This window comes from Sinocyclocheilus rhinocerous, unplaced genomic scaffold (genome assembly GCF_001515625.1).
Source record: "Sinocyclocheilus rhinocerous isolate Xijiao unplaced genomic scaffold, SAMN03320098_v1.1 scaffold971, whole genome shotgun sequence".
NCBI lineage: Eukaryota > Metazoa > Chordata > Actinopteri > Cypriniformes > Cyprinidae > Sinocyclocheilus > Sinocyclocheilus rhinocerous.
The window spans coordinates 255,886-269,109 of NW_015666552.1; the positions used below are offsets into that span (position 1 = coordinate 255,886).

The 13,224-nt window shown below is 36.8% G+C and overlaps 1 protein-coding gene across 1 annotated transcript in view; it reads right to left on the bottom strand.

Annotated features, from left to right (window-relative positions):
* Window positions 1-2,085: 2,085 nt before the first annotated feature.
* The window catches only part of LOC107732700 (vacuolar protein sorting-associated protein 8 homolog), a gene marked incomplete at its 5' end in the record, with an annotated part of 37,455 nt that continues 26,316 nt past the window's right edge, over window positions 2,086-13,224 (bottom strand). Inside the window, one exon of the mRNA XM_016544112.1 lies at window positions 2,086-2,311. Coding sequence (XP_016399598.1) covers window positions 2,168-2,311 — 144 coding nt within the window. The remainder of the gene's footprint in view (window positions 2,312-13,224) is intronic.

The window sequence follows — 13,224 nt, forward strand, 5'->3', positions numbered from 1 at the left end:
GGTAATTACACATACCCCCGGTTTCACAAACAAGGCTTAAGCCTAGTCCCAGACTAAAGTGTAAGTCTGAGCCGTTTTAACTGAAAGAAACTTGCACTGACTGATCTTAAAATATATCAGTGCCTTTGTTTTGTCTCAAGATGCATACCAATAATGTTTTTTTCTAAGGCATGTTAATAAAATTACTTAAATGTCCTAATTGAAAAATGGCGTAATCCTGATTTAGTCTAAGCCCTGTCTGTGAAACCGGGCCTTAGTGTTAAGAATCAAGCATATGTAAACTTTTCAACAAGGTTATTTTTTATAAATTCTATTTATATAATTTATATTCTAGTTATTTTATTAGAACAGATAAATAATACATTCTAGTTATTTTGTCTTGTGGATGTGGAATATATGTAAACGTGTTAAATGAAATAGTTTATTCAGGACAGCACCAAAAAAAACATGCAATTTTCATGATCCCTCTTATTTTGTTAATATTATTAACATTTTGCATATTCTGCAAGGGGTATGATCTGAACTGTAATTCAAAGGGAAAACACCTTTTCATATCCCATTGGCAGATATTTGTTCCCTATACTCTAATTTAGTATAGGGACCAATTCTCACTATTAAATAGTGACTTATTAGCATGCCTCTTGTTAACATATTGGCTGTTTATTAGTGCTTATAAAGCACATATTCTGTATGACCTTATTCTACATCCCTAATCCTACCCAATACCTAAACTTAACAACTACCTTCTAATTATCAGCAAATTAGTAGTTTATTGAGGCAAAAGTTACAGTTAATAGTTTGTTAATAGTGAGAATTGGACTGACTGTTCTTTTAAACTAAAATTCACCTAATTTTGTTCAATTTCTCAGAAAACAAGACTTCATATCTTCATTTCACATCTCAAGTGAATGTATCTTTATTTAAGGATGTTTATTTGTATCGGAAAACAAGACAAAAAACACTAAATAAATAAAATTTCCATAACTTTCTGAATCTAAGACTTGCTCTGATTTAAGACCTTTTTAAGGCCTTAATTTGTAGAAGGGCAAATTAAGACTTTTTAAGATCTACAGAATCCCTGAATGAAGCTACACAACGCACACTCGCAGCTGCATCAGCAGGACAGTGTTTGCAGTGCATCTCTGTGCCTTACACTGTTTAGGACACTGAAATGAGCTTTTGATGAGAGAACAATCCTTTCTCAGAGGCTGTAGGGGAACAGCGCCTGCTCTCTATCTCTTTAAGAACTCTCTGTGTATCTGTTCTTTAGCACACACATCCCACTGTTTCCTGTGTAAGTAACAGTGTGTATATTAGAATCAGTGATACTGGAGGACAACTGAGAAAATTCAACCTGCAGACTGGAATACTGAATACTGAATCTGGTTCTGCAACCAGATTTGACAAAAAAGGGCCTCAATGGACCATTAGGATAGCTGAGAGGATTGCTGGTGTCCACAGAGCATGCTTTGCAGAAAAAAAAAATACTTCACACACCCGATCACTACTTCTTTGAACTCTATACTCTACAGAAAATTGAGGCACAAGAGCAGCTTCTTACCTTAGACCACTGAAGCCTATGAATCTCTCACAAACACTTAATGCTGCCTCAGTGGTTGTCTTTATACTGCAATATCTTTGAGACATGCAACATTCTTATTTATAAATATTTGATTTACTTTATTAGTGCTTTAACAGCAAGAATGAAATTAAGTTAAATTAAATCTAAATTAAGTTTAAAATTTAAATTAAATTAATTACATTTAATTATTTTTGCTGTTAAAAATAAGTACTGGAAATGTTTATTAACAAAGTCAAATTCCTTGTGCGCGTGCGATCATAAAAGGCTAATGCAGGCTCATATATCCATAAACACATTCTTTCTTTTTGTTTGCCTCAAGTAGTTAAACTACCAAGTGTAAAGACTGTGGCTCATTTGAATATTACTTTAATCTGTTTACCAATATAAATGATTTTTCTCCATTTAGCATTTCTGAAACATGTGGAATTAACATGCATTAACTAGTAATTAAAGATTACCATTTATTTGTATCATCTGATTTGAGAATGTAGGGACTGCAAAGCATTGAAACACAACATCTCAAACATGAGTTCTGTACAGACATGGTAGTGCTTTATTATGATTTGTAACAGTGGGCGGAGTCATCTACTCCTCCACCAGTGGCGGAGGAGAAAGCTTTAGCTGGACATTCTCGCTGTGATAAATACTTCCCGTTCCTGGATGGACAGGGTTCGACAGACCGGCCCTCTCACTGCCATGAGAATGAGTGAGTTCTGTCAGAACAGCAAGCTGAAAAAAAAAGAAAACAGAGACGAAAAGTGAAAAGAAAAAAAAAAACCCCCAAAGCAAAACAACAACAAAAACAGTTAATAATTACACAGCTAAAACAGTTATTACAATGACAATAAACAAAACTTTAACGGCAAAAACTATACATTAATATAACAAAAATAATACATATAATTACAATAATAATAATAATTATTATTAAACCATTTCCTTAAAATTGAGTCAGACAGCAGAATCATTCACAACTGTTTGTGCACAGAATCATTTCAAAAAAGAAAAAAAAAATTGCTTTGAAGATTAAGATGCTGCCATGGCTGCAAATAAGTGAAACATACCCATCTGCTAACAGTGCAAGATGAATAAAGAGTGTTAAAAGCTTTTTATTGTGTCTCCAAGTGCTTTCCCTTTCAGAGTTCTGTAACAACTTTTGCCCTCTAATATTAATTTTCATATTCAATGCAATTTATCTGTTGGCTACACAAAGCCTGATAAGGTTTGGTCACGTGTGATTTTGTTCGCCGAGTCTAGGTCAACGTCAAATTTAGGGTTTCATGCCTTTTATTTTTTACACCTGGCATTAAATGGATAGTTCACCCAAAAATGAAATTCTGTCATCATTTACACACCAACATGTTGTACCAAACCTGCATGAGCTTTCTTTGTTCTCTGGAACAGTAAAAAAAAAATATTTTGATAGTTCATTGACAATGGATGTCATCGATCATCAAAAAGTATCTTCTTTTGTGTTCCACAGAAGAAAGTTCTACAGGTTTGGAATGACATGAGGGTGAGTAAATGATGACAGAATTTCTTATTTTAGGTTGAACAACCCCTTTAACACGCATTTCATGCAGCACTTAATGTCAATTATTATTGTTTTATTGACAACAGTATCAATCTGTTGGTGTTGGCCAGTAGAGGTTATGCAGTAACCTGGATTGCACCATGCAGTAAGACTGTAAAAAATTTAAACACAGACTCACACCAACCAACCCGCACTCATTAGCAGCATTAGCCTGTCCAGAGTCATTCATTAATGTGTATATTTTCAGCAGGGACCTCGTTACAGCTCGAGCAATCAATGCGCATTTAACGAAACAGCATGAATCAAACAGCATAATCTATCCTTCTCTCTCCAGCCTCACTTTGAAGCCCTCCTTTGCATCTTTATCTTCTCCTTCCCTTTCTGATCTCACTCAAATTTTCCTTTCCTCATTCCCGTCCACTCCCTCTCTAATCAGTCCCTTTCTTTCTGTGGGCAAACCAACTTTTCAGCATCAAATCCATCTGCATTACACATTTCAATGCACTCATTTTGTGTCCCCTTCTTTCTCCTGCTGTTTATTAGCAGTCTTTAAAACAGACTGCCATTTATAAGCCATAGTTCTATTCCTCAGTCAAGCTTATTTTCTTTTTTCTTTCGCTTCCCTATATAAACGGGACACCTGCTAAGCGAAGGCTACGGAGAGTGACAGATAAAAGCAAACAGAGACACGGAAAGCACGTCAGTGGCTAATCATCGCCTGTCATCGCAGTGGCTTTATTATTAGCCCCATACTGTTAGCAAACAGGCTAAACACAGAGTATGAAGTCTGGGCACGTCTAATACCAGTAACAGTCTTTCTATCATACTTTACTATGAGCAATTTTCCACACTGCTAACCAGGACTGATGTTCCTCTGTGAAAAAGCCTAGCATTAGATACTATGGCAACCATGTTATGTTTTCATTTTTTTTACTGCATCTATAGAATAATCTATATGGTTGTTTGTCTGCTTGTTTAAGAAATGTTTAGTTACTTTTACAGTATGTCATAAGTAGCACAGGTATATTTGTAGCGATAGCCAATAATACATTGTATGGGTCAAAATTATAGATTTTTATTTTATGCCAAAAATCATTAGGATATTAAGTAAAGATCATGTTCCATGAAGATATTTTGTAAAATATATCAAAACTTCATTTTTGATTAGTAATATGCATTGCTAAGGACTTAATTTGGACAACTTTAAAGGCGATTTTCTCAACATTTTGATTTTTTTTAAAGATGTTTCTCTAAATTTTGTTTTTTTTTTTGCGCCCTCAGATTTCAGATTTTTAAATAGTTGTATCTCGGCCAAATATTGTCCTAACAAACCATACATCAATGGAAGGCTTATTTATTCAGCTTTCGGACAATGTAAATCTCAATTTCAAAAAATTGACCCTTATGACTGGTTTTGTGGTCCAGGGTCACGTATAAGAAAGAGACTAGGGAGTTGGGATATACCAGTATTGACGATAATAGTGATATTTAAATAACAAAATATCGTTATCGTGTTAATTGGAGGTGTCGCAATATACCGGTAATGGCGATATTTAAAAATGGATAGTACACATAAGACAATACAACACGTAATAATCTAGAGTCAGCGCCATTATGGAGTACTAAACTCTCACATGTAATTTGTTTCATTCATACTCGACGCCGGAGGGCGCCCTCGCACAGAAAGTCCACATGCAAGACTCATAGGAGTAATAGAACTTATGATATCTCTGTAGGCATCTAGCTATCACTGTAGAGGAGTACAATGCAGAAAGAAATGTTTTATCTGATGAAACATGAAGACAATCAACACACGATTGCAACAGTGTATGGATTATCTGTGTTCTTTAAGCCATCTTAGGTATTTTACAAAGGATATGTATTTATAAGGTAATGCTAATCGACATAGCATTTATCCACTCTATAGAATCCTATAAAATAATTGAATTTCTGCCTCATTCTGTAAAAAGAATCAGTTCACAGAAGGAAGTTATTTAGAACACCCATTTAGAGTAAAAATATCTTTTATTACAACAAATTGCTGTATTTTGAAACTATATTAAACTAAAAACGGTTAGCATTTTAGTCTTATCTGTTTAGTGTAATTGATCCTTTTGTATACAATGGTGTGATTCATTGGTCAAAAAAGGAAAAAAAAAATGGATTTGACTAATAGCATGGTTTATTTATTTTTCGAGATTTCTATATGTATATTACGATATATCGTTATCGTAAATTTTTGTGGACACGATGATTGTGTAGTGAAAAATCTGATACCGTGACAGCCCTAATAGAAACTACAACAAATCTGTACATGCATTCATGTGATGTACTTCTAAGTGTGTTAGCTTGTAATGGCTTCCCAGGGTGAGTCATACATGGAGGCGATGTATGAAAGGTTCGCCTTTGTGTGAAAAATATGGTGTATGATTTAATTACATTAGTGGAGAGCTGTCAAAGTGTTAGGTATGAAAAAGGACACACTTTGTGCTATGCTGTGTGCGATGGTGCCCACTGTAAAATCCATATATGGATAAGGACGAAAAGAGATCCTGAAGGTTTATTCACACTAAGAACTACGTGACAAAGCAAGCAATTTTCCAGAACCACATAGACATCGAGCTGTTGATATTACTGGTGTCCGAGTACAAGGAAAATAATACAGCTGATAGGGATCTGAAGCAATGCATTTGGGGGGGGGTTACTGTGTTACACCACATTCTCTAACAAGAGATTGATTACAACACATTTTTGTGACCAAATATTCTAGAATTGTGTATTCTAGTGTGTAGAAGACAATTTGTAATGCAGTATATGAATGTTTCTTGTGTTTGTAATGGTTTTTATTATGCTGCAGGTAGACTTTTTCTTTCATTCAGTGTCTGGTTTGACAAGTCATTGTATTTTGCCCTGGGATGAAGGAGTGAGTGATGACAGAATGACAAAAAATAATTATTTTTCAATGTGAATGAAAGTCTAATGGGTTTTGAATGACATGAGAGTGAGTAACTGATAACAGAATATTCATTTCTAGGTGAACTATTCCTTTAAGTTGCAGGCGGTTGATTATAATACCTTTTTAATTCTGTCATTTCTTTAATTCCTTTTCATCATTTTTAAGATTGCTTAAAGTTGAATGAAAGGACGAGTTGAATGAAATGAATGAATATTTTGGGCCTCTACCCTTGGGTGGGAGAGAGGGTGACAGGATCGGGAAAGGTCCACGAGCCAAGACTTGAACTCGGGACGCCCAAAGCACAACGGGCGCTATATGTCGGCGCACTACCCACGAGGCTATCGGCACCGACGTTGTAACCTAATCTACAGTTTTAAAGCTAAAATGTCTTGATGGATTTGTTTCTTATAAACACACAGCTTTTCATTCACAAGATGTTGATTGATGGACTGGAGTCGTGTGGATTATTGTGGAGTCTCATTCTGACGGCACCCATTCACTGCAGAGCATCCATTGGTGAGTGTTATAATGCTACATTTCTCTAAATCTGTTCCCATTAAGAAATAAAATCATCATCTACATCTTGGATGGCCTGAGGGCAATCACATTTTTGCCCTCAGGCCATCCACATTATTTCTACATTTTCAGAAATATTTTGGATTAACCATTCCTTTAAGGCAATGATCAAATCTCCCAGGACAAGCTGAAACATTCATTTTAACACAAATGAAACATTTTCCAAGATTTAAAGTAGACGAAAGTGCCTCTAACTAAGAATCATCCATATAGTCCAGGGGTTTTCAAACTGGGGTCCACAAGAGAGCGCTAGGGGGTCCGCGAAAAACTTGGCAGAAACAAAAAAATTACGATTTACACAAGATATTTATTTTTAAATAATAATTTTTTTTATCCTAAAGTTATTAATGACCAAATCTGTATATAGTTTTGTGATTTATACGAGTGGATCCTTGTAATGCGTTTATCCCAAAAAATATTGCGCGCTCAACGTTTTGCATACAGTTGAATGGAGCAATTAGCGGCTATATGTACATGCACTACAAATGATGGAAAGATTTTTGAAGAATCCCTCTCCCACAAGCAGTTCGTGTAAATCTGACTTGGCGAACGCTAAGGCAAAAACTAGAAAATATAACAAATCTTACATTGCGTTTGGTTTTACCTGCATGTTAAAGCAGGGAGTCGAGAGACCCCAGTGTGTTCTCTGTCAAGAGATTATCTCCAACGAATGCATGAAACCATCCAAGCTCAAGCGCCATCTACAGCAGAAACATCCCAATGAGGCAGGAAAATCGACTGACTATTTCAAACAACAGGAGTTGTGTTTGGCCCGGCAGACTAGTATTTTTCATATTATATTAGTGTTTAAAAGCATCATATCTGGCATCCTTCCACATCGCGCGTGCTAAGAAGCCGCACACAGTTGGCGAAGCATTATCATTACCAGCTACCAGAGACATCGTCAGGGAGTTATTTGGAGAGGAAGCGGCACAAAAGGTAGATTGTGTGCCTTTGTCAGACAATACAGTAAGCAGACGCATAGGTGAGATGGCCAATGATATTTCGTCGCAACTTTTAGAACAACTGCAAGCCAGTGAATACATTGCGCTGCAGTTGGATGAAAGTACTGATATAGCGAATCAAGCACAGCTAATGGTCTACATACGTTTCCTCGGTAAGGACAAATTTATCAAGGAACTTCTCTTCTGTAAACCCCTTGAAGGCAGAACCACGGGGCAGGACATCTTTAATCTGATGGATCAGTTCATGACGGACAATTCAATAGACTGGTCTCGGTGTGTTGGAGTGTGTACTGACCGGTAAGCGCAGCGGCGTCGTGACTCTGATCAAAGAGAAAGCCCCCAACGCTGTTGCCACACACTATATGCTTCACCTTGAGGCTCTTGTGGCCAAATGCATTGAAGATGATTTGCATCAAGTGCTGAGGGATGTAGTAAAAACTGTGAACTATATAAAATCACTCCCCTTGAAACACAGACTCTTCAGTTTACTCTGCAAAGAAATGGGTGCTGATTACGAGGGTTTGCTGCTCCATTCAGAGGTACGCTGGCTTTCCCGCGGGGCCATGTTAAGTCGCGTGTATACGCTGTGCAAAGAGCTGAGAGAGTTTCTCTCTGATAAAAAAACTAGAGCTTGCCAAATGTTTTGAAGATGACACATGGATACTGAAGTTGTCATACACGGCAGATTTTTTCCAGCATCTCAATGTCCTCAATCAGAACATGCAAGGACACAATGTTCACATACTGAATGCACAAGATAAGATGCGCGCATTCATGCAAAAATTATCCCTGTGGGAAAGCAAACTGCAAGAGGGAGTAACAGAAATGTTTCCTCTCTAGAACCATCTCCTCCACTGCTGACAACATCACGCCCATAATTCAGTCTCACCCGTCACATCTTCAGGGCTATTTTAAACAGTATTTCCCTGATTTGAACAACAACCACCTGGACTTTGTTAGGAACCCATTTGCACCAGGGGTTGGCACTCATCTGGATCTAGCAGCCCAGGAGCAACTGATTGACTTGACAAATTACGGCGGGATGAAAACAAGGTTCCCATGTCTTCCTCTATCAGAGTTTTGGATGTCTGTGAGAGAGGACTACCCTGTGTTGTCAGAGAAGCCAATAAAATATCTTTTACCTTTTGCCACAACTTATTTGTGTGAAGCTGGATTTTCAGCACTGAAAGTACTTCAGCACAGTCTAAGCACAGAGCCCGTCTGGAGGTTGAAAGTGACATGCGCCTGGCTCTCACTAAAATGAAACCACGCTATGACAAACTATGTAGAAGTCACCAAGCTCATCCATCCCATTAGGAGTTTTTGAATCAGTGAATGATTCAAATTGGTTTGTGTTTGTAATGCAAATGCTGTCCTTCAGGTTTAACTTGTCACACTGTAATACTGTGAAAGAAGGTACCCTGTTCAGTTAATGAAAATATTTTGCAATTTTCCAGAAATACGAAAAAACAAACAAACAAACAAAAAAAAACTACAGAATCTACAAATGTTGTCCTTCGGGTTTAACTTTTCATTTAACAGTGTCTTAACTAGAAAAGGTACCCAGTTCAAAGTAAATATTTTGCAGTGTTCTAGAAATACAAGACAACAACAACAACAACAACAAAAAACTACAGAAACTACAAATGTTGTCCTTCAGGTTTAACTTTTCATCTGCCTTATTTAGAAAGGGTACCCTGTTCAGTTAATGTAAATCATTTTTGGCTGTAGTAAGTTGCTAAATAATAAAAGAAATTGTTATTAAAACAATAGCATTTCACATGCCTGTTTATTGAAATATGAATTGCAATATGTCTTTACATTATACAGAATTTTAGTTTACATGTTTATACTTAAAATACATAGTCGCCTTTATATTTTAGAGGGGGTTTTTATTTAAGGGGGTCCCCTGCAAGGAATCATCATATTTGGGGGTCCCTGGGATTAAAAAGTTTGAAAACCCCTGATATAGTCTATCAAAGGCCTTCCTTTCTCCTCCCTCATTCTGTCCTCTCACCTCTCTTAAATCTTGTCCTTCTAATTCATTCATTCTGAAACACCTTCCACCATTTCATTGCTCCTGAAATTTCATTATCCTTCCACTCTTTCCTCTCAACACAATCCCTTTCCTTCAGCTGTATTTCTTCCTATTGCACGCTTGTCTCATCTCTCCACATACATCTCTTTTTCCAGTGGCTTTATCCGTCTTCCTCGCCTTCTTCCTGGAACTGCTGCACTGAAGGGAAATGGACCGACTGGGACCTCAAAGAGAGCAATCAAAGCTCAGCACTGACAAAGCATCAGAGAAACCCTGACAACCTCCCACACACACACAGATTTCAGAAAGACTATAATACAAGGCACACACAAACACATGAACAACACACATCTTTCATTTCCTCCTGGTCGAAATCAAATGTTCCTGTAAGCTTAATAAGCAAGTCCAGAACGTTTAGACAGCACTTCAAAAACTCTGACACACTCGCATACGCTAACATACATACACTAGTGCTGACATAATCACGACTGGAGTGTATTGTCAGCGCCTGCCTGGCAGCCTTCTCATTAATGCTTTAAAGTTAGTACTCTCAGGTGTTGGGAGAGTCACTCTATCTGCTTTTCACTTCTCGTTTTAATTAATGTCTCTCTCAAACACAAACATCTTCAATCTGCAAATCAGAATTCCATAATCTTCACCCAGACAAAGGAACAACGGGAGACACTAACCACACGTACACAAATAAACACCTTGTCTGACGCTCGGGTCTTTTATTCCATCTACTCATCCTCTGAAACCATTTACGGTTTAATTAAGGAGCTCAGAACTGGGCTGTGCAGTTCTGCTGTGTTAATTATGGGACGTCTGCTGGGAATGTGTACTGTATGTGTGTGTGCTGACCAAACAGTTCTAATAAAACTCTTGAGGATGCTTGTGTGAATGGATCGGCACAAAGACTGATACGTGTTTACCTGACTCTCAGCTCTCATGGGAGAAGGCCATGTCAATTCATGTTCCACCCTAAAACTCTATAGGGAAAACACTGACTGTTCAAAAGATTTTTTTAATGCTTTTGATAGAAATCTCATGCTTATCAAGGGTGGATTTATTTGATCAAAAATATGGTGAAAACAGTAATATTGTGAATATATTTTTTTTACAATTTAAAATATGTTTTCTATTGTAATGTATTATAAAATGTAATTTATAGCTGTGATGCAAAGCTGAATTTTCAGCAGCCGTTACTCCAGTCTTCAGTGTCACATGATCCTTCAGAAGTCATTCTAATATACTGATTTGCTGCTCAAGAAACATTTCTCATTATTATCAATATTGGAAATAGTTAATGGAAACTGTGATATTATTTTTATGAATTTTTTAAAGAATCATTTATTCAACAGCATTTATTTAAAATAAATAAAAATGAAATCTCTTGTAACATTGTAAAAAACAAATTAATGTGTTTTTTTTGTGTTTTTATGTATTTTATTTTTTAAATCTTACTGACCCCAAACTTTTGAACGGTTGTGTATAAGACTATTATTAGCTAATACAACTTTCTTTAACTATTGTTCAACAGAAACATAATAAACCCTAATAAACAATCAAACGGTTTCCTAGACATTTACCTAATTTCTCCACATGGCTGTATGGAAAAAAATAGCACTCTCTGTGCAGTCTATGATGAATACGTTTATCAGAAGAAGATAAAATGCATTGCGTGTTGGCCGTGAGACTGGGTGAAAGCAGTGTGTTTTAATACAGGATCTGTATTCAGCATCAGAGACCACAGCCTCTTCATATCCTGTGAGGAGATTCACTTAGAACCAACACAATGACTAACGGATACATTTCAGTCACTCATGCACAGAGGCAGGGAATGCTGCGATATGAGGAAAGAGGGAAATAGAAAAAACATTTTTTTTTTAATGTCCGTTTTGTGTGAATAGATGCCAATGTTTCTACTTCAACTCAGGGCTTAAAGTTTATTATTAGGTTCAAACTGACTGACAATTATCAAATATATTGTAACTTTGTTTTGTTTGACATTTTCTGACTTGACTGGGAGATTAGGGAAATAATGTGAAGAAAAAAAAGAATGGGGAAATGGGATTGTGAAATGACACTTGCAGACTCAAACTCACTTCCCCCATATTAGCACCACTTTAAGAAGATGTGCTGCCCAAATTTGGAAACTCACTTCATTAACTGTAAGCCTTTTTATTCACCGCGGGAGTTTTCCTCATTTATTCTGGTGAGTACGTACATTCCTCCTGACGCGCGTGTGAGCGCCGCGCTAGAACTGTTGGCCGATCAGATCACACACACAGAACAATGTTATCCGGACTCTTTCATTATCGTTCTCAAATGGGATTGTGAAATGACACTTGCAGACTCAAACTCACTTCCCCCATATTAGCACCACTTTAAGAAGATGTGCTGCCCAAATTTGGAAACTCTCTTCATTAACTGTAAGCCTTTTTATTCACTGCGGGAGTTTTCCTCATTTATTCTGGTGAGTACGTACATTCCTCCTGACGCGCGTGTGAGCGCCGCGCTAGAACTGTTGGCCGATCAGATCACACACACAGAACAACGTTATCCGGACTCTTTCATTATCGTTCTCGGTGATTTTAATAAAGCTAATCTCACCCGTGAACTGCCTAAATATAGACAGCACATCACATGCCCCACCAGAGACAGCAATAGTCTTCAGGACTTGTACAACTCCAGAGTGAAGAAACGGGCAGGTAACATCATCAAAGACCCCTCTCACCCCGGACACAACCTGTTTGCACTTCTCCCTTCAGGCAGACGCTACAGATCTCTGCGCACTAGAACATCTAGGCATTAAAACTTTTTTTTCCCCAATGCCATCTCCAGCTTAAACAGGTAACACATGAATCATTACCTGTGCTCTGTAATTCATTTCCGTAATTCATTCTACATCTTTAATTATTGCCTTTTTCTCAAGTATTATGTAAATACATATGGATATCTCTTATTTATACAGTTCTATATAGAGTACAAATGCACAAATCTGTACATAAATCTACTGTTCCAGATTCATACACATTATTTTTTGTATACACATTATTTTTTGTTAAGTCTTACTATTTAAATGTTTTTTTCTGTTCTCATGTCAGATGTGTATGTATGTATGTATGTATGTATGCATGTGTGTATGTATATAATGCAAACAGTTTTACCGTTTACTGCACGTTGTTATTCTTCTCGTTATTTCCCTATAGCAGCTAATGAACCGGAAGTCTTGCCCATAGGCTTACTTCCGCGTTAAAGAAAAAGGTGGATAGCAACAGTCAACAAAATGAATCGGCGTGAAAAATGTTACTGGCAGCTGTAAAAACACATTACGTTACATTTGTATGTTACTGCTAAATATTGCAGAACACAGAAAGCGTGTCAGGTAAAAATAAATACTAACCGTTCGTTTGTTTGTTATTATAATGACGGCGATAAATGTGTTATTGATAACCTAAACAAACAACAACAAAATAATAACAGTATGAACAGTATGAACATATGTTTACATAATAATGCATCTTTATGTCTTCTTGTGGAGTAAATTTCTAGATTCTAGAGATTCTAGAT